At 43.1% G+C, this 20476-nt stretch overlaps 1 protein-coding gene across 1 annotated transcript; it reads right to left on the bottom strand.

Annotated features, from left to right (window-relative positions):
• Positions 1–1432: 1432 nt before the first annotated feature.
• On the bottom strand, positions 1433–19401 carry tmem198aa (transmembrane protein 198aa; the record flags this gene model as incomplete). The annotated part of the gene is made up of 6 exons (XM_083777115.1): positions 1433–1585; positions 4233–4546; positions 9366–9489; positions 11156–11368; positions 12479–12717; positions 19230–19401. The coding sequence occupies 6 exons, from the start codon at positions 19399–19401 to the stop codon at positions 1433–1435; spliced, it is 1215 nt and encodes a 404-aa protein (XP_083633241.1).
• Between the last annotated feature and the right edge of the window lie 1075 nt (positions 19402–20476).

Raw genomic sequence — 20476 nt, 5'->3', positions numbered from 1 at the left:
AAAACCACTGGTGTAAACGTATTCGATTTGACATTATTTCCTCCAGTAAACCCCAATTTAAGTGGAGCCGAGCGAGGATGATCTACCATGAGCAATAACAGAGATTCACACTGAAGTGGGCAAATGTTTTATATGTCATGGTAGAGGAAGGGGCATGTTCCTGTGTCTGGTTTGAATCAGCTAAAATGGCTGGACGCTTGACTCCATCAAGTGACACGTACTGTACATGAAGAAACGCAGTGTCTCTGCTTTTCTTTTTTCTGTTTCTGAATTAAAAGAGTTTTGTAAGTGTTGTAACTGTCCACTGTCCACATATCAGGTGCTTTCACTGTAACACCCTCCATTGTTCATAGAGAAATCTTTGAAGCATTTCCTTCACAACATCTTCTTAGTGATTTTAAATGGATGATTTCAACTGTTTCCTTAGGGTAGAGGTACCATCTTGTCTTTATGAAAGCCGTATGGAACATTGTGTTCCTTTTTCATTTGTCTTTTAATATAACATTACAAGTTAAAGAGAGTTCTTGTTTGACAACTGAGCCTTTTCAGCATTCCACTACATGAGGAACTAACTCATACTCTTTGAGTATTTCACTTAACCATTCATACTGTTAAGCTGGGTCCCACAGGGCTCTATACTTGGTCTGCTCCCTTTTCCCCATCCGCACTAAATCTCATCGACAAAAAATAGCCAATCTATAAGCTTGAGCTTGTACATCTGCTATTTCCCCCCCTGAAAGCACTCACATGCACTTTGAGAACAAGTGAAGTACTCGATAATAAGTAATAAGTAATCAGCTTGAAGGGAAGACTAAACAGGCAGCCATGTGCTCCAACTCTCTGTAGAGGTTTTAATGTGACGTGCGATGATGTCTCATAGATTTGACCAAATCACCTTCTGACCACAATCTGTTCCTGCACCACAATCCACTTAAGGAACGGACACAGTGTCACTGTCTTCACCACTTCATGCTTTCCACACCCACTGGAACCCAACCAGAAAACTGCAGTCGTCTCTAACACGGCCGTGATGAAAAAGTTCAAATGAAGATTCAACCTCATGACCTCCATGGATGGAATAAGATCCTATCGGGCTAATAGGCAGTTGGTTGGTTTGGCACACAAAATTAGGGTTTGATGTTTGATCTCTCTGTGTGTGTAACTGTATAAGCGCACGCGTGTATGTGTGTGTGTGTGTGTGTGTGTGTGTGTGTGTGTGTGTGTGTGTGTGTGCATGTGTGCATGCGTGTGTGTGTGTGTGTTGGTGTATGAGTCATCATGCAAGCACACGACATCTCAGTATAGTGTGGCACAGAGGTTTGAATTACTCCTAAGTGCGTGTGTGTGTGTGTGTGTGTGTGTGTGTGTGTGTGTGTGTGTGTGCGTGTGCGTGTGTGTGTGGTGTCTGTGTGTGTCTTAATCTCAGACAGTCTCAGACGCGCACAGGAGGCCCACTAGGCGCGGTGAGCGGCACTTGGGACCCACAGTCGTAGTCGAGCTCTGCCATACGCGAGCGGCTGATCATGTGACCATGGGAGTACGCCCGCCTGTCCGTCTGTCTGTCTCTGAAGCTCCTGATGTAGCTCTGGAGATGGGAAGAGAGAACGCAGACGAGAGGGAAACACATCAAACCACAGAAATACCAGTGCAATGGAGAGCTGTTAAATATCGCTGTCATGTGGTACTGTATACTGTATGTCACGCAGGATAAACCTTAAATCTGAACGATGCAAAAAAACTGTCCATCGACTACATTCGTTGATGTCTCTTTATTTATTTTTATTTAACTACTTGTCACCCCTATCTTGGCGTCAACATTCGTTGAAAATAGCAATAGCAGATCTACAAGCGTTGCGTTGTATTTTCAGCTGAGCTATTTCATGTGGAGGAGGTGGCCTAGTATAGAGGCATTATGAATCCATACTATAAGTATAGGTTTTTGTGGCTAAATAAGGATATTTTGACATAAAGAATTTATGTAGGTCCAATGCTTGCTAAATAATTTATTGGAATTGTCTTCAAAATATTCATATTCAAAGCAACGCAACAGTGCACCAGTACTTTATTATTGCTGCATGCAGCAAATGGAGACGAAAGTGCAGAGTGTAAATCCTTACAGTGTGGTTCTCCCAGAATGCATGGTGTAACATTGCCTCAGTATATCCACCCCTGGGGGAGTATCAACATCAGTGCGGGTATGAGCGTTATCAAATCCCTGTGGACGTGTCCGATAAGCATGGTTTGGGGAAACTGATCTGGAATTACTGTTTACGTCATGTCATGTCTAGTGGGTAAAGTGCACAGCACTTTGACTTCAGAGCCGGGCCGGGTTTGCCATTCCACCATAATGTGTGCAAGCTATACTGATATGCTGTGTCCAATTATGATACAGTCAGAAAGTATAAAGATTGTAAAGACAGGCCCAGGCGGTGGCGTAACCGTCTGGGCACCCGACTGGTAATCCAGTCGCAGTGTGCCGCGGGTTCGACTCCTGAGCCCGACACGGCCTTTACTGCATGTCTTCCCCCATCTCTCTCCCGTTTCCTGTCAGCCTACTGTCTGTCCCTTCAAAAAAAAACAATAAAAGGCGTAAGCTGCAAAAAAATATCTAAAAAAAAAGATTGTAAAGACAGACAAAAATGTTGACTAATACGCAATAGGAAAATGCTGATACTGGTAAAAAAACCAGCAACAACAGTGGTCAGTGTTTTGCTGATTTTAACAATAGAAAGTTATTGCTGCGGAGGCCAGCACTTTATGGTAAATGCAGCAGCTGCACAGTTCAGTGCTGGAAGACCTTTCAGACTGTACTTTTCTTTACACAAATTTCTTTACTGAAACATTAAGTTGGGAATTAGCTATGGGCAATAGTCTGTAATTTATTTGTTCACAACGTTCATTCAATATACCATTATATATGCCATTATTTTACATACTGTAAGGCCTACAAATACCATTTTCTAAGATATTTATCTAAACTTCTAAACTGTTAACCAGTGAAGAACGGCTTATTCTTCAGAGTGCTCGGAGAACACCTACTGCATGTATTTTATAAATTCTGTACAGTACCTTATATCAGCGTACTTGTTGCTGTAACACCATACTTGCAGGTCAGTAACGTCAGTACTGTGATGTTGGTGCTACGACGCAACCCCAATCGCCACAGAAAAAATCTCGCTTTGTACTTTTCTGCAAAACGTAAACGTACATTCCACATTGTGCTCTTGCAACGAGTATTTGCGTACATTGGATCTTGACGTTTCAAGGCAGCCTGTCGTGGGCTCGAGCACCCGAGTGAGGCACCAAGCCAAGTGAGTGCCCACGCCAAGCGGTGTGAAGCCTGCTGCTGCCAGCTCAGTGCCATTCGAGGTGCATACCAATAGGGTGGGATCTAATCTACTTCGAAACAGCACAGTACTTGAATTGGAAATCTAGGATTGAGTCGACATGGTCCGCATGTAGGAAACATTCATTATGCAACATGTTTATTTTTTAAATGGAGCTCATAGCTGAAGTTCAGGAGCAGGACCACACCTCCAATCCAGCTAGCTCCACCTCCTATCAAGCCACCTCCAATCGAGTCACCTCCACCTATATAAAAGCCCATCCAACCCCCAGTCCCTGTGCTATATATGAACGCATCTCGATTTGTATAAATGTACTGTACAGTGCCAACACCTTTTCTGGTGAACAGGCTTTATGATGCCATTGCTGTGGCAGTGGGCTGTGACATCAGCCATGTGAAGTATACCCCTTATTGTTTTGAGTACTTGATGTCAGTCACATATTCTGTGACATCACTGCTGTGACAGAGCAGCAAAACATTGCAGGTACCTTAAACTTCTCGTGCGCTGGACGACTAAGAGACACACAGACATAAAGTGAGACCCTCAGGTCACAATTATTTGAGATGATCGCAATTAATGAGATAATCGCGATTATTTTGCATAATGGTTTACATATTGAAAAAATTGCAAAAATAGCAGATCTACAAGATTGGGCATGTTGTAAGCTTGTAAGATCTGCTATTTCCACTCTTTTCATTTAATATTGTAAGTATAAAAATGATTAAATGTATCTATTTGTATATTTAAGATATTTGTCCTGTCCTATTTTTTGATTATGAAGCCTAAAAAAATTGTATTCACATGTTCAAATGTTCAATGCCAAAAACACGATTAAATCGTTAATCACACAATTAATCGGCAAATAAAACAATGTGCCAGACCTACCGGAGAGAGCACGTCTCCGTCGAAGCGGCGCACAGGGTTGGTCTTGCGGTGGTAGCCGGGCTCGGTCAGCGGCGGCGGGGCAGCTTTGGGCGGCGGCTGCAGGGCGCTGTGGGTCTGGTGGTGGGGGTGGGAGGGGGCCGGGTGGTGGTACTGCGGGTGGTGCTGCGAGTGCGAGTGGCTCTTGGACTTGTGGACCGTCTTCTGGCTGGGACGCTTGTTCTTCTTCTTCTTGCTCTCCTTCTCCTTCTTCAGGCGTTCCTCCCGCTGGCGGATGCGCATGAGCTGCACCCGGCGCTGCTGTCGACTCAGAACCACTGGAGAGAGAGAGAGAGAGAGAGAGAGAGAGAGAGAGAGAGAGAGAGAGAGAGAGAGAGAGAGAGAGAGAGAGAGAGAGAGAGAGACGGAGAGAGGGAAAATGTTATTATCTTCATTAATTGAAAAAATAAGACAATTAAGTTGGGTAAATGAGATCAAGGGTTACACAAACAAATAGTGATGGAGAGATAAACCTGAATAAGCAGAGAGGATGAGGCAATAAGTTGTTGGCAGAGAAGAGATGAGATTAGGAATTGCAATGAGGGCAAACCAGCAGCCAAACAGCCAAACAGGCCAAGCACCATAGACAGAAAGAGATCTATTGTATTATTGATTGCGTGATTGTTAATGTCCAAGGACTGAATACAAAGACCTTTTCCCAAGCCTCATTAAGAAAGGCCATGTTCTACTGCCTACTGTGTGTGCGTGTGTGCGTGCATGCGTGCGTGTGTTGGGGGTTGATTCTTTGTGCCATGGCACAGGCACTGGGGGGTGTTAGTTAACGAGGTGCCATCTGCCAGGGAAACCGCTTTAATATATTCCCTTCTTTCTCTCCCTCCTCTGCCCCAGTCCAGCCACATGGTGTGTGTGTGTGTGTGTGTGCATGTATGCATGCAAGTGTTTATTATTGTTAAGCCAGGGGCTGCAGAGAGGGCACTGTGATGATGTCTAAACAGGTTCGTGAATAAATGGTACAGTATGTTTTTTTTTAACTAATTTATGTGACATACTCAGTTAAAATGTTTGATATAGTCATTGAAGACCTGTATTTAGTTGTAAATGAATAAATGTTTGTGTGCATCTACTATGTACAGTGCAGTATATGTGTGTGACTGTGTGTGTGTGTGTGTGTGTGTGTGTGTGTGTGATGCCCCATAAACCCCATTTTGCCCCACTTTATCCACATCCTATCTCCTCTGTTCCACCCCTCCCCCAGAGCACCTGGCCTTTCCATCTCTCCATGTCCTCCATCGCTCTAGGTCCGGTTGTCGAGCGCGCGCGTATGTGTGCGTGCGTGCGTGCGTGTGTGCGTGCGTGTGCGTGCGTGTGCGTGTGCGTGCGTGCATGTATGAGCATTGTGTTTTCTTTCACGTTTTCATCATAGTTGCAATTTTATCGGCAATGCCCGGAACGAAACACAGGAGGTTCATGCGAGTTCGAACCCGGGCTTCCCCAGAGTTAGTGTTGAAGTATCCTTGAGCAAGACACTGAACCCCAAATTGCTCCCGATGTGCTGGTGTGTGTGTGTGTGTGTGTGTGTGTGTGTGTGTGTGTGTGTGTGCATGCGTGCAACTTTGGAACCTATAATAATACCTGTTGTCAACTTGTCTTAGCACCCGTTTTAACTGTCTGTCACATGAAGATCTCTGTTGTATCTGCCACTGTCTGTGTCTGAAGAGGGCAAACTGACTGACTGTAAAAAGTGGACTGGTTAAGTAATCAATTGTCAGGTGTGGGCAAACGGTTCTCGAGTTACGTGCATTACAACTGTATACACACACACACACACACACACACACACACACACACACACACACACACACACACACACACACACACACACACACACACACACACACACACACACACACACACACACACACACAGTCACACACACACACACACACAGACACACAGAGACATGGCCCATTTATAGTAGGATTCAGAGTGCATTTGTCAAAAATGAGGATTGTACCATTTACAGCCATGCAGGTGCTCAGACATTTTCATGTCAAGGACCCCCAAACTGATACGTAATGGGACACATACCCTCATTTTTTAAGTATTTTGTGTCAGTGACCCCCAGATTATTGTCTAGACTGCAGTATAATCAGTGGTGTAAAGTAACTAAGTAAATTTACTTAGGTATTTCTACTTTACTTGAGTAATTCCAATTTTCAATATACTTTTACTTCACTACATCTCAGATCCAAATAATGTACTTTTACTCCACTACATTTATTTGAAAACATTAGTTACTAGTTACAGTGTTGAGCACTCCAAAGATTAATCATTGATCATTATTTTAGGGGTTAAGGAAACTTATGTTTTAATATATTTAGGCATAAGAACATCACATTGCTTTACATTTTACAAGCATGTCTGCCTCAAAATGACTTGATTTATATTGTATCTACACATTAGGAGACCTGAGTTAGATTCCACAAATAATACAAGTTTTCATTTGTCTAATGCTGTTAAGTGTGATAAACAGTTATGTTTAAATAAACAATTGTTTTGAATTCATCCTAAGGATTCTGCCTTATTTTCTATGTTTATAAAAATCAAAGTAAAAATCACTTTGAAATGCATTCACCAATGATTCTAGTAAAAAATCATGGACCCACATGTGCCACACTGTGGCTGATTTGCCACACTACACCCATTGACACCTTTAAATTAAGTGTGAATCGTGGTACCACCAAAGGGGGTGTGGTGCCACAGAGGCACCACGGAGGCACTCAAGCGGTATCACTGCCAGTCTCAACTGCTCACCACTGTACCTGGTAGATTTTTATTATTATTATTATTACAAAACATACAGTAATCACTTCAGACTTAGGCCTATACATTTTGGCCTTAGCATTGTGGGTACTTTTTCCACCACTGAGTATAATGTGAAGAGATCGCTCAGAATAGTCATTCTTATTGGGTACTTCTCAATGGGTTAACGTCTAGCTAGCCGAAATTAAACTGTTCTTGAGAACCGCTGTTTTACAGTACTACTGTATGTGCATCAACACCGACTTTGGATGACTGGTGAAAGATGCCCTTTGTTGCTTCAGCCTCGGGCTGGATAAATGGACGTTTCACTGAGGATATAGCGGGGTTAAGTTCACGGCTTTGACACCTGCTCTCCCAGAAGAACACACCCTTTCTTAATGAGGAGGTCTTTGCCCACTGCACCTCCTCTCTGCTCCTCAATCAAAAGCCTTATTTTAACGCAGAGAGAGAGAGAGGCACCGCACCATGTATCTATGGCAACGGACATAACATGTACATATGTTCTCTCTCTCTCTCTCTCTCTCTCTCTCTCTCACACACACACATTCAGGCACACGCGTGCGTGCGCGCACACACACACGCACACACACACACACACACACACACACACACACACACACACAGACACACACACACACACACGCTTTCATCTTTCACAGTGATATCCAAAAAGCTTCCGTTGTATCCGTCCCTCCCCATATGCTTTGACTGCATGCTGGCCGTTTTATCCTGTTAAAACAGACTGCTGTGTGTGACTCGTCCGTAGGCACAGTGGAACAACCTGTGACACACTCTGCTAGACATCCAATGGGTGAGCGAGTGTGTGTGTGGGCTTGTGTGCGTATGAGAGAGAGAGAGAGAGAGAGAGAGAGAGAGAGGGAGAGGGAGAGAAAGCAGCAGCTTCACGTTTGACACTGGATGCAACTCATATTTTGTTTGTTATTTACACTTTCTCCAACGGCTGATGACAAGATGCTCCCATGTAGCGTGTGTGTGTGTGTGTGTGTGTGTGTGTGTGTGTGTGTGTGTGTGTGTGTGTGTCATACGTGTTGTACTTTCTCACAGAACAGACTATGCCTGTTTCTGTAAATACAACATGAGACCACTGACAACAAGGCTGCATGGTGTCAGCTACAGTATAGTGCGCTCACACACACACACAGCAGATGCTCCGGTTTCACAGGCTTCATGGAGTTTTATTTATTTAATTTTTTTTCTAAAGTCTTCGTTGTGGTGCAGATGTAAGGACATTTTCATTTGTGGGTGACATCTGGCCAAATCACTTGAAATTGTGGCTTATTCTGTGTTTTCCGCAGATAGTTTGTGAATAGTTGAACACCAATGTTTCAACGCTTGAATTTCACTGTGATGTCAAGATTCCCTCACTTTTTGCTTTTAGTATTTGCCAATTTTGCTTTAAAAATTGTGCAAATAGCTATTTTATTTTTTATCTCGCCTCTGACTACCCCATATTACAATAAAAATAAAACACTACAACCAATAAAAACTCAACTGAAACTAAAACTAAATAAAGACTTTGACACAACATGATGCAAAAAAACAGACCAGACCAGACTGCAGTGTACACTTTTACACTTTAAGAATTAAATTAACACTGATATTTGTGTCCATCTTTCTGTAATGTTTGTGTAATGTGTGCGTGTGTGCATGCCCACGCATGTGATATTGTGCACATGCATCCTTGCAAAGCCTAACAAGGCAGAGCAAGGCCCAACAAGATTCATCAATTGTTGACTTCTCTCCACTTATGCTCTGATCAAAACTTTTGAGCCTGACAAGACATTTGACAGTATTGAAACATCAAGAGTGGGCTTCCAGTCTGCAACATCAGCAGAGGTACAAAGGAAGAGGGAGGCAGAGACATGGAAAATGGAACGATGTCAAGAAACAAGCCCCGCGTCTGTGCCTGATGAAAAGAGGATTCTCTGATCAGTGTCAGCATTCTAGTTCCTGCCACGGAGCTGTTAGCCTATATTCAACCAGCTTCCAAGGCTCAACTCATGAACCACCAAATGGAAAAAGGGGGCACTCCAAAATAAAAGAGACAAGACAGGCTCAGATGCAATTTCTCATATTTTATTGAGAACGCTTTCGCATTTCGGCAACAGCTTTCCTCAGAGCAGATTAACAAAGGCTCGTTTGGCAGACGGAGGGCGGCCCACAGCAGTAGGGTTATTATTGTTCACGAAAACTAACATAATACTAAAAACGTAGTTTTAGTGAAAATAGCCTTTCTACAAAATAAAAACTGAACATGAAGTCAAAATAACCTTGCACAGCGGCATCACTCACCTTCCGTGTGAGAGTAACCCTCTGCCGTGACCTTCCATTGGATGAGCACCCCGAGGAGGGCGAGCACAGGCCACACCCCCAGGATGACCCAGGTGAACCAACACAACGGCCTCTTTTGCGCCACCTAGGGGAAATGAGTTACAATGACGTTTTTATTTTATATTTTAGTTTTTTATTAAATTATTATATGAGTAGGGTAAAGGTTATTGTAAACACCAAACACATGCATGCTTTCTCAACTTTGCATTGATTTGAATGTTTAAATTAATCTGAATCTGAAATGGATTGATTGATTGATTGATTGATTGATTGATTGAATACTATATATGTCAAACATTTTGGTACGTATGTTCAACAGAAAACCACCTTCCTGTTCACCAACTCATACCTTGCTTAGAAAAATACCTTGAAGGGGTTTATTTTACAATAACAGCTGCCATACTACTGTATAGCCTATTCAGATATAGGCACACTGAGGTCACTGCCAATACAAACTAATAGGTGAGTGCACATGCAGTGCAATCACATGTTACTTGTAAGCAAAATCAATCATTTGACCAAAACAGAACATTCAACGTCAGCTAAGCACCACGGAGAAGTTAGTAGTAATTAATTCAGTCACTTAAGGGCTTGATGTACTTAGTGTAACGGATCCACAGGTAATACTTTTATTGTTTAGTATATATTCACAGTGTTGTGAGGCATTGAACAGGAAGTCTATTAATTTGAAGACATTGTGCCAACAACTGATCACAGCTGATGAGAATCAGATGATTGGGACCAGCAGCTGTGGCACTAGGGTTAAAAACAAGGAAATGCTGCCTCAGTAGAGAGAAGGCTTGAAACCATAGAGTATTAAAAGGATAGAGACTGAACTGGCGCGAAGCTCCGCCCCCTCCGCTATTCATGTCAGAGGAAGTTGCTCAGTGGCGTTTTGAAGCACCCGGAAGGCTGCCGGAAGTACCGTCTATTTCCGAATTTTTTCGCTGATTCAGCATTTGGGCACCAAATTTTGGTGCCCAAATGCGGAAGTGCAGCTGGGCTTTAACATTGAGCGCTCGGTTGCACGGGGTTTCCTCGTCAAGAAAATATTGTATGCAGAAGGCTGTTTATGTATTGTGTAATATACTTTAGTGATGTATGGAAAATGTATATGTACCTGAGATTTGAAATGTTTAATGGATTATTGTAGTGAAATTATGACTATTATTGTATTTTGATTTCTGTCCCAGTTCTACGTTGAATTTCGAATAAAGTGGCAATGAAACTCATCAGTCAGACTTCATCCTTAAAAGGCCAGCTGGGTCCGCTACACTTAGTTGCACGCAATATTGCGAATGTACTGAAAATAGCAGATCTATAAGCACACACACCGCGTTGCATGGCTGCACATTGTGAGCTAGAAGAGCTACTATCTGCGGTGCACAACTACAGTGCGTGTAAATCAAGCTTTAGTCTTTCACACTGCATAGTTCCTTGCCTTTTGTACACAATAATTCACTGATGAGAACAGTTCAATAAAGTAGTCAATCTAATTAACACTCACTTTCTCCCAATGCCACTACCCCTCAACACACACACACACACACACACACACACACACACTCAATCTAACTTGAGTCGTATAGTGCACAGAGCGTAACAACTCAATAAAGAGATACGTGCTGTAAAGGTAATTGAGTTTGGGTCGAAAAATACCCACACATACAGACGAAGGGTTCTGTATTTTCACACACAAGTACATGCGCACGCACCCATGTACGCACGCACACACACACACACACACTTACTTTGAGCCTCTCGTAAACGTAGTGGACCAAGGCGAACAGTTCAATGAAATAGTCCACGGTGACAGTGATGATGGCTGAGCCGAAGGTGGCCGTGGACAGGGTGACAAAGAGGCGTTGCCACTGGAGGGTGAGGACGGCGAATAACGTGCCGGAACCCAGCAGAATGCCCAGCGGAACCCATACCGTCTTGGGATGGTAGAACTCCTCCATCACCTTGGAGAAAGAGGAGAGGGAGAGAAAGAGAAATATTGTTAATTTGGGATTCAACATGTATTAACTTTTTTGTCACTAAAGTATGTGAGCGAGTGAGGTAGAAAGGGAGAGGGAGGTGGGGAAAGTAGAATACGATACAAAGAAAAAGAAGAGCCTTTTTTTCTTGACATTCATTTGATAATGCAAGCAGATGACTCAATGTGTCATTAGCATGTAGCATTGATATAAACAATGTGTTGCCTTTAAGGCAAATATGTTTCTTGAAATAATTATATGCAACATGTTTATTTCTGTTTTCAGTACAAAAGTTTGTGAGTACTTTATTGTGAAGGTGTGCACCAGTGCTTTTATTTTTGAAGACTTTGTATTTAATGGGAGACACTTCCTGTTAGTGCCATTTTGCATGCAGCAGTGCACAGAGAAGGCAGACCTGGTCAGAGCTTGAGGGAGGGAGCCCTGAAACACATCTTACCCACTGGAAGCAATTTAGACGCAATGTCGTAAGTTGTTCTGTTGAGTTCAGTTGTTGTAACTTTCTGTGACACTTTTTGTGACATTTTTGTGAATGTTTATTTGGAAGGTTGGTTCTTCAATGTTTGCTGCTGTCTGCAGAGCATACACCGACACCAACTTTTGTCAACAGGGGCGTCAATATAGCTGGGGGGTGGAGCCGGGGAAAGTTCAGAGTTCTCCCAACCGGAATAAACAGTGGAGTGTTGGGTTTTCAAACACAGATGCTTTAAATACTACTAATTTAAAAGTAGGTCTAAATGTTGTACTTTTACTCCACTACATTTATTTGAAAATTTTAGTTATACTATAGTTACTTTGTAGATTTTGATTATAATTATTGATTATTACTAAACATACATTAAAACCCCTTCAACGCTGTATATGTACATTTCGGCCATTTGAAAATAGCAGATCTATGAGTACCTTTGAGCACAATGAGTAATCTTTATGTCAATGACCTTTGTACATTTTGTGCATTTTGAATTCTGGACTTTTACTCGTAACAGAGTAGTTCTACAGTATATTGCAGTATTGATACTTTTTCCTTAAGTAAAACATTTGAGTACTTTTTTCCAACCACTGTCTTTATATACTCACAATCAGCGAAGACACTCCGAGCAGCAGCCCCAGCAGCAGTCCGACCATGAACAGGCCCACGCTACGGACCAGCATGGTGACCAGGCCACACAGGGTGCCGATGCCCAGGCCGATGCCCACGGACGCCTCCACACTCAGCTGCGTGTCCATCACCCTCTCCTTGTAGCACAGCATGAAGATGACCACCGAGCCGAACATCAGGCCCGTCAGGAACATCACCGCCTTGAAGCATCGGTATCCTGGAGCCCGGCGGAGGAGATGAAAACACACACAGTCAGTCACACACACACACACACACACACACACACACACACACACACACACACACACACACACACATTAAGTGCCGTTAACATACAGCAATGATCGGGAAAGAGGACCTCATATCTCCATATTTCTACTTTTTGTTTTTTACATAATGTATTCGACAAAGTCATTTTGCAGACCTATGGAGACGGACAGGTGTGTCGGAGAAATTACAAAAATGCATTAATAGGGATGCAATGTTTCCACAGGCACAAATTATTCTCAAATGGGGGTCTGCGGTGGCCAATTACATATTAATTTGTGAGTCCTTGACATGAAAAGGTTTGAGAAGCATGGCTTTTACAGTAGGCCTACATCCAACCAGCTTCCACTGAGCTGTTAGCCTACATCCAACCAGCTTCCACTGAGCTGTTAGCCTACATCCAACCAGCTTCCACTGAGCTGTTAGCCTACATCCAACCAGCTTCCACTGAGCTGTTAGCCTACATCCAACCAGTTTCCCCTGAGCTGTTAGCCTACATCCAACCAGCTTCCACTGAGCTGTTAGCCTACATCCAACCAGTTTCCCCTGAGCTGTTAGCCTACATCCAACCAGCTTCCACTGAGCTGTTAGTCTACATCCAACCAGCTTCCACTGAGCTGTTAGCCTACATCCAACCAGTTTCCACTGAGCTGTTAGCCTACATCCAACCAGCTTCCACTGAGCTGTTAGCCTACATCCAACCAGCTTCCACTGAGCTGTTAGCCTACATCCAACCAGCTTCCACTGAGCTTGTTTGGCAGAATGAGGACATTCTGCCAAACACAGAACAGTCACAGCAGCATCGCACTCACCCTCTGTGTGAGAGTATAGTGCTCTCTAACACATGCTCAACGGAATGGAAAGGAAGTCAAATGAAAACCAATTGATTAAAATGAACTACTAACCCCAAATCAACATTTTTTCTTGAACCCTGGCAATCAGAAACAGAGAGGCTTATAATACAGACAGACAGGCCACACAAACAGTGAGATGAGTCTGATATAATCACCGTGCAGCGAAGCAACTTTATGAGTCATTCCATTTACCGTAATTAAAAATATTATGCCACGTGCACAGGAGCAATCCGCGCACGCACGCATGCGCACACGCATGCACGCACACACACACACACACACACACACACACACACACACACACACACACACACACACACACACACACACACACACACACACACACACACACACACACATGCACACACACACACACACACACACACACACACACACACACACACACACACACACACATGCACACACACACACACACACACACACACACACAGTACACAATGATTTGTATTGGAGCTGAGATACCATCAGCTTTCACTCCCCCCCTTCCCCTTTCTCCTGCACACATTGACACTGGGTATTGATTATGGGCAATATGGGCAGAGATCAAATGTGGCTTAACAAAGGAACTCGGTTAAGCCTGTCTAAACCCATCCATAGCACGCTGCCTAAATGTTACTGCATGGCACAGCCAACGAAAACCCACTTACAAGAGAGAGGGAAACTCTAATATCCCCTGGCAATGGTCTGACAGTAGGCCTACTGTATGAAAGAGGATAAGAGACAGAAACCTATGGACTATACTGTGTGTAAATCGTTCTACTGTTCTGATTCTCTTTGTTTCGCAGTTATCGCTGTTTGTCTGTCTGTCTGTCTGTCTGTCTGTCTGTCTGTCTGTCTGTCTGTCTGTCTGTCTGTCTGTCTGTCTGTCTGTCTGTATCTCTCTCTCTCTCTCTCTCTCTCTCTCTCTCTCTCTCTGTATCTATACTGTATGTCTCTCTAGAGGGCTCAACATCAGACCGTTATCTTTCTGTAATCAGGCGTTGCACAGCTGTGCCCTGCAATACCCAGTCCTCTTCCTCAACCTCTTCCTGTCATCCATCCTTCCACGACCGATCTCACGCCAATTCTGTAAATCCTTTCAGGCCTCCTTCATTTCCAATCCTCCGAGTTGGTCTGTCCCTGGTCTGTTCTGCACCTCCCTTCAGTAGTTCTCCTCTAGCCTGTTCTTCTTGTGCAGCCAAAAGGAAAAGCTTTAGTCGGAAAGTTTCTATGTGTTTTGTTTATTTTGGATTTGCTGCAGGAGGCGGCTTGAATTGTTTTCAATGGAACAATTCAAGCATTTCAAAATTGTATACTGTAATCGTTTTTTTTTAATGTTTTTTAATTGCTTCTCATTGGATCTATCAATGGTTGGAATGAATTTCCACTATACTTTTTAATGTTTCTCTATTTTGAGATTTACTGTAAAACTCTTTCTGAGCCATCAGGGTTTTTTTTCCCTGTCTTTTTCCCTTGCACGTCTTACGTGTTCTTCGCTTAGTCACCATCCTTGCGCACCTCACTGTCTTTATTCCACCCCTATCCTTATTCTCCCAGTAGCCCCAGCCCTCTTCCATCTCTCTCTTACCCCCCCCCCCCCATTCTCCAGCCACTGCGTATATATATGCCCTCACCCCTCGCCATTGACCATAATCCCTTGCCTCTCTTCCAACCCCTTGCTATTTTGTTAATTCCCGATCCACTCATCTCCTCCATCCTTATCCTTATCCCCTCTTTCATTGCTTATTACTTTCCTCATCGTTCCTCCAGGCCCTGTTCCTCGTTTCCCCTGTCTCCCCTTCCTCTACTGCTATACACAAGCTCCCTCACCTCCCAACCCAGCAGCGACCCATCCTACACAAATCAAATAGCTCTGGTCGTATTACAGTTTGTGTAAATAACAGCTGCTAAGCAGGACATTTTAGATGCTGAGAGCAAGCTAAAACACACTCTGTTTTACAGGTTGACAGACTCAAGCGCCAGAGTGGAAAACCATAACTCTTTGTCAAATCACAAAAGCAAACGTGACTTTGAATTGTCCACAGATCACAAAGTAGTATATGTTCCACTTCCTGCAATTTAATTGGTCACATAGATTTGACATCTCTCACATCTCTCATGCAATATGCAATATCCCTGCAGGCTGCAGAGCACAAACTGACAGAGAGAATGAGAGAACACGAGAGAACAAATTAAGACAGAGAGAGATGGAGGGAGAGAGAGAGAGAGAGAGGCAGAGAGAAACAGGAACTATTATGGTGTGAAAAAGGAAAAGGATGTTTAAACTCAAATGATTCCACTTTTGTGATGTGCAGCGACATGATTGGTTTTTGCTCTGCTGCTGCGGTTTTTTAAGGCGCTCGTCTGTTTTTGTTGTTTTCTCATTAAATACATGGCAGTAAATTGGCAGTGAAATATCAGCTCGAAGCAGTTTGCTCTTCAGTGTCTTCACACAGCAGCTCGTATTAACCCAGTGGGACCAGCTGTGCACAAGTCCAAACCTCCAAACATGGCTGACTCTTTGACACCAGCTTTGTATGGCTTGACTTACTCATTACTAAACTACAAGTGGCTGCATACATATTAATTTGCAACAACAGAATACCAACTGCCGGTGAATAAACCCCACTCCCCAACCACCACCACCAGGGCAGCCCTGAGGTAGGTGTTAATGGAATTGTACTCATTAGCAGAACAGCATGCTATCACACATGCAATTTCGTTATTCTAGTGGTTGTCTCCTCCAGGCCGAAGGCATGGCCGAGACTATATTTTGCACCCTGCCCAGCAGTGTCAGCCCATCCGTCCGCCCGCCCGCCCGTCCATGTGCGTTTGTCCGTGTGAACAACTAATCTCCGGCACTATTGGCATGATGGCAGTGTATGTGCACACACACCCTGGATGCCCCACATTTTTACATGAGCCTTTGCACGCACATTCGCACAAATGCAACCCTTTTCAAATTATATTGCTCCTAAAAATGTTGTCCAAACATATCACGCAAATCGGCATACATTATCTCGATAGTCAAGTGATCAAGATGGATCCGTCTGATTTTTCATATCCCACCCTGATTGGCGAATTCCAAATATTGCTGGCCCACAATAACCTATACCTGACCTGGTGGAGACCTAATGCTCCAAGGAGCACATTTTCTAGTTTCATATAATTTTGCTAGCGAAGTGGATATAAAAATGTATCAGCTGTAACTTTACAATTCAGAGTGTTGCACCCATAGTGCTTACTTTAATTATGTATTGATTAGCCGTAAAGTAATGACTTTATGTATAAAGTCATTAAGATCATAACTACTCACGGTAGTTATTACTTTCTAAGCTTTTAGTAAGTCACTTGTGTATATCCTTACTTATACGGTACATACAATAAAAATGGACCTGTCAGGTTCTCTCACTGGTAAATTAAGTGGTAAATTAATACTAGTTATATATATAGTTTACTATATGTATCTAGTCTAGTGCAACCAGGTCCAGAGCCTCCAGACGCAACAGGAGAATATAGGCGGCAGCCACATTTCCTCACCCCAGACGAGTCTTTGTCTATCTGTGCCTCATTCCCCCAAACCCTGCCGGCTGCAGTCATTAAGTTGAAAGACTGGAAAGTGTGTTAGAACTTTCTGTGTCTTGCTCACTGAAGTAACAGCAATAGATTGGATGTGTGTCTTTCTTTCTCTTTTTCTTCTTGCAAGACAGTCCGCTTCACTCAGTAGCCTATTTCTTTAGACATTGGAAATGATGAAACAGATTCAGGGTTGGGGAGTTGTTACAGAGGGCTGAGTGATGTGAGCCTAAAGGAGTTAGTGTCGAAGTGTCCTTGAGCAAGACTCTGAACCCCTAATTGCTCCCGATGTGCAGGTTGGTGCCTTGCATGGTTTCCTCCGGCATCGGTGTGTGAATGTGTGTGTGAATGGGTGAATGTAAAGCACAATCTAAGTGCCTTGGATAAAGGCACTATATAAATGCACCATTTACCATTCATCAAAAGGGGAACGCTGCTGAATTTAGGTGATTTGTTTTCTTCCCAACACCTAATCGCACTAATGCATAGCCCTATGATGAAAAATGAAGTGAGAAGGATGGAAGGATCAAATGACAGCTCTCAGGACGTCTTTCTGGCTCATAAAACAGTAGCAGTAGTATATCTAAAAAGGATTTGGTGGCGGAACAAAAAGCAAACATCTCATGACAAAACGGCAAGATCAGCTCCAAAGTGCCAAATAAATCCCTTTCTTTTTCTCTCAATCTCAACAAGTGATAAGCGAAATGAGATGAGATGATGATAGGAGAGGACTTTCTTAATCTATGGATCTATAACTGTCTGTGTGCCAATTACTAGTGGGTTCCCAAGTAAAAAGTATACTTACAGTATACAGACTTATACACTGTTTGGGGACTAAGAGACTAATTTGTTACTGGAGTCGTGTTGAGTTAACAGTTTGACTGCGGAAAACGATTTATCAGACTTTTAATCAACCCCCCTTCACTGCCGAGATTGTTGTATTACCTTTAGAGCATACGCTGAATTATTTGGGCTTTTAATCCGCGAAAATCCAGCAAAAAAAGCTCCCCTGGTTTGATCCGATCGTACCATCCACCATCTTGGTGCACCCGGAAGACGCACACAAGACCCGTCTCCATGAGGCGTTGTACCCCATTCAGTTGCATTGGCCTCAATTTCCCAGAAGCCCTAGCAGCCCACAGCATGTGACGATTTCCGGTTTTTTATCACAACAGATGCGCCTACTCTCTTTCTCCGCGGCGAAGAAGAATTTTCTTTTTTTTGTTTACATTACGGCGGATTAAACACATAAAACAAAACTCGCGTATGTCCGATATGGCAGCGACATTAACCTGGAGTAATCCATTCAAAGCACGGAAACTGTTAAGAAGCGCGACAATACACATCCCCTGTCGTCTCTGTAAATTGCATCCATTAATTTTCACTTCACATTCATAGTACAAGTTTGCAATTTACACAGATACCTAATGCCTCTGGAAGATGCGTTTCTGTGCATAACGTATCTTTGACACAGTTCGATGACTATTGTGTACTTGTCAACAGCATCGGTTAAATTATGCGTTACAATGCATATTTGAAAGAAAAAAACTATAGAAAAAAGCTACACCGGTTGCAGATCAAGGCAGTGTTCAATGGAATGCATTGTGAGCTTGTAGATCTATTTTCAGAACAACTTAGCAGTATACGGAGGTTTCCTTGTGGAAGTTGGACATTAACAAATGTCTTCTAAATCCTGACTGTTTTCTGAAAAACCTGTTTCTATATCAGTGGTGCTCAACCTTTTTCATGTCAAGGTCCCCCAAATGTATTCATCCGCAGAAATGTTGTTAGAAATTTTCTCTGTGAAAGAATATACTGTATTCAAAGAAGATCAAAAAGCAGATCTACAAGCTCCTAGAGTGTGCAGCACTTAATGGTGCCGCTCTACAATCGGCTATTTTTCAACAGCTAAAGTTTCAAATAATGGTTAAAGTGCTTAAAAGCTAAGGTGTCACAGATTCGTTCCAGGTCTTATAATGGGTTACGTTCTCACAATGTTGCAAACAGCAGATGCACCGCACCGTGGACTCACCGAAGAAGCAGTAGATGACCCCAAAGAGGCAGCACATGGAACAGACCACGGACGGGACGATCTCATAGCGCCGCTCAATCTCCTGGTCACACCTCAGCCCCCCCTCGGCCCCGCCCAGCAGGCCTGGGGGCGGGCCAAACTTGAACGGCAACAGCTGAGCGGTTGACGTCATGGTGACCGATGTGGAGGGGTGGGGGGGTTGGGGCGGGGGGAGAGGGGAGGGGGGGGGGGGATGAGAAGGGGTACGGACGAGTAGGTGAGATGGGTCGGTTGGCTCAGGGTGACTTGTCCATTGAGAGGTGTCCACCTGAGAAAGAGAGGGATGGCGATAAAGAAGGTGGAGGGGAGTAATGGAGAAAGAGAAAACAAAACGAGTTATTGATTGTTTGCTCTATAGTACTCAGCTATAATTGCCAACGGTGCATTTAGCGAGGACTAATAATGGCATACATCACAACACAACCACTCTCATCACATAAAGTAGCTGCCATTACTTCATATTAGAAGATGTCAGAAAAGAAAATGTGCAAAATGACCTCTCTTATCCACTGTGGATGTAAAAGGCTTACATTGTTTGCCACCGGCTTGACAGTGCATGTCCAGTGGCGTTAAATGGACAACAGATGGCAATAGGGAGTAGCAGTGAGTGTGTTCTTTTTTTTGTTCCACTGACATTTTTTTACAAACATATTTATATCAATTATTTTAAGCTTAGAATCAAGCCATCCAGGATCCTGGTAATTCATGACTTAAAACCTTTGATTCTGTGAAAATAATAATAATTTAATATTTTATTATATGATATACGGTTTTAATTATTATTATTAGTATTTTCCACAGAATCAAAGGTTTTATAGGCATGATTCTCCAGGATCCTGGATGGCTTGATTCCTTACCATAATTGATATAAATGCTTTTGAAAAGATGAATTGCCGATTTTTCAGTGGAAACCCACACCCACTGCTATTGCCCTACTGGCGACAACAAAATGTGAATTTTCATAAAATGTGCAGTGCTTGGACATTTGTGGTAAAGGTATATACTATATACTTTAGCTAGAGGGGGATCACGTTTTTGCACCTCTGAGCTGTGCTACTGTTTGAGGCGATTTTTTGTCAAATGTTTTTTTCATGTTTAAAAAAATAATAACACCAGGGCTAATGTGGTTAGGCATATAGCATGAAACCAAAGTACCATTTCAGTGGTTTCACCATTTCATCTGAGCACATCGCCTGCCAGGATAAACA

The sequence above is a fragment of the Protomyctophum parallelum genome (genome assembly GCF_964188405.1).
Source record: "Protomyctophum parallelum genome assembly, chromosome: 11".
Taxonomy (NCBI): Eukaryota; Metazoa; Chordata; class Actinopteri; order Myctophiformes; family Myctophidae; genus Protomyctophum; species Protomyctophum parallelum.
This window is presented reverse-complemented; position numbering and strand designations above follow the sequence as displayed.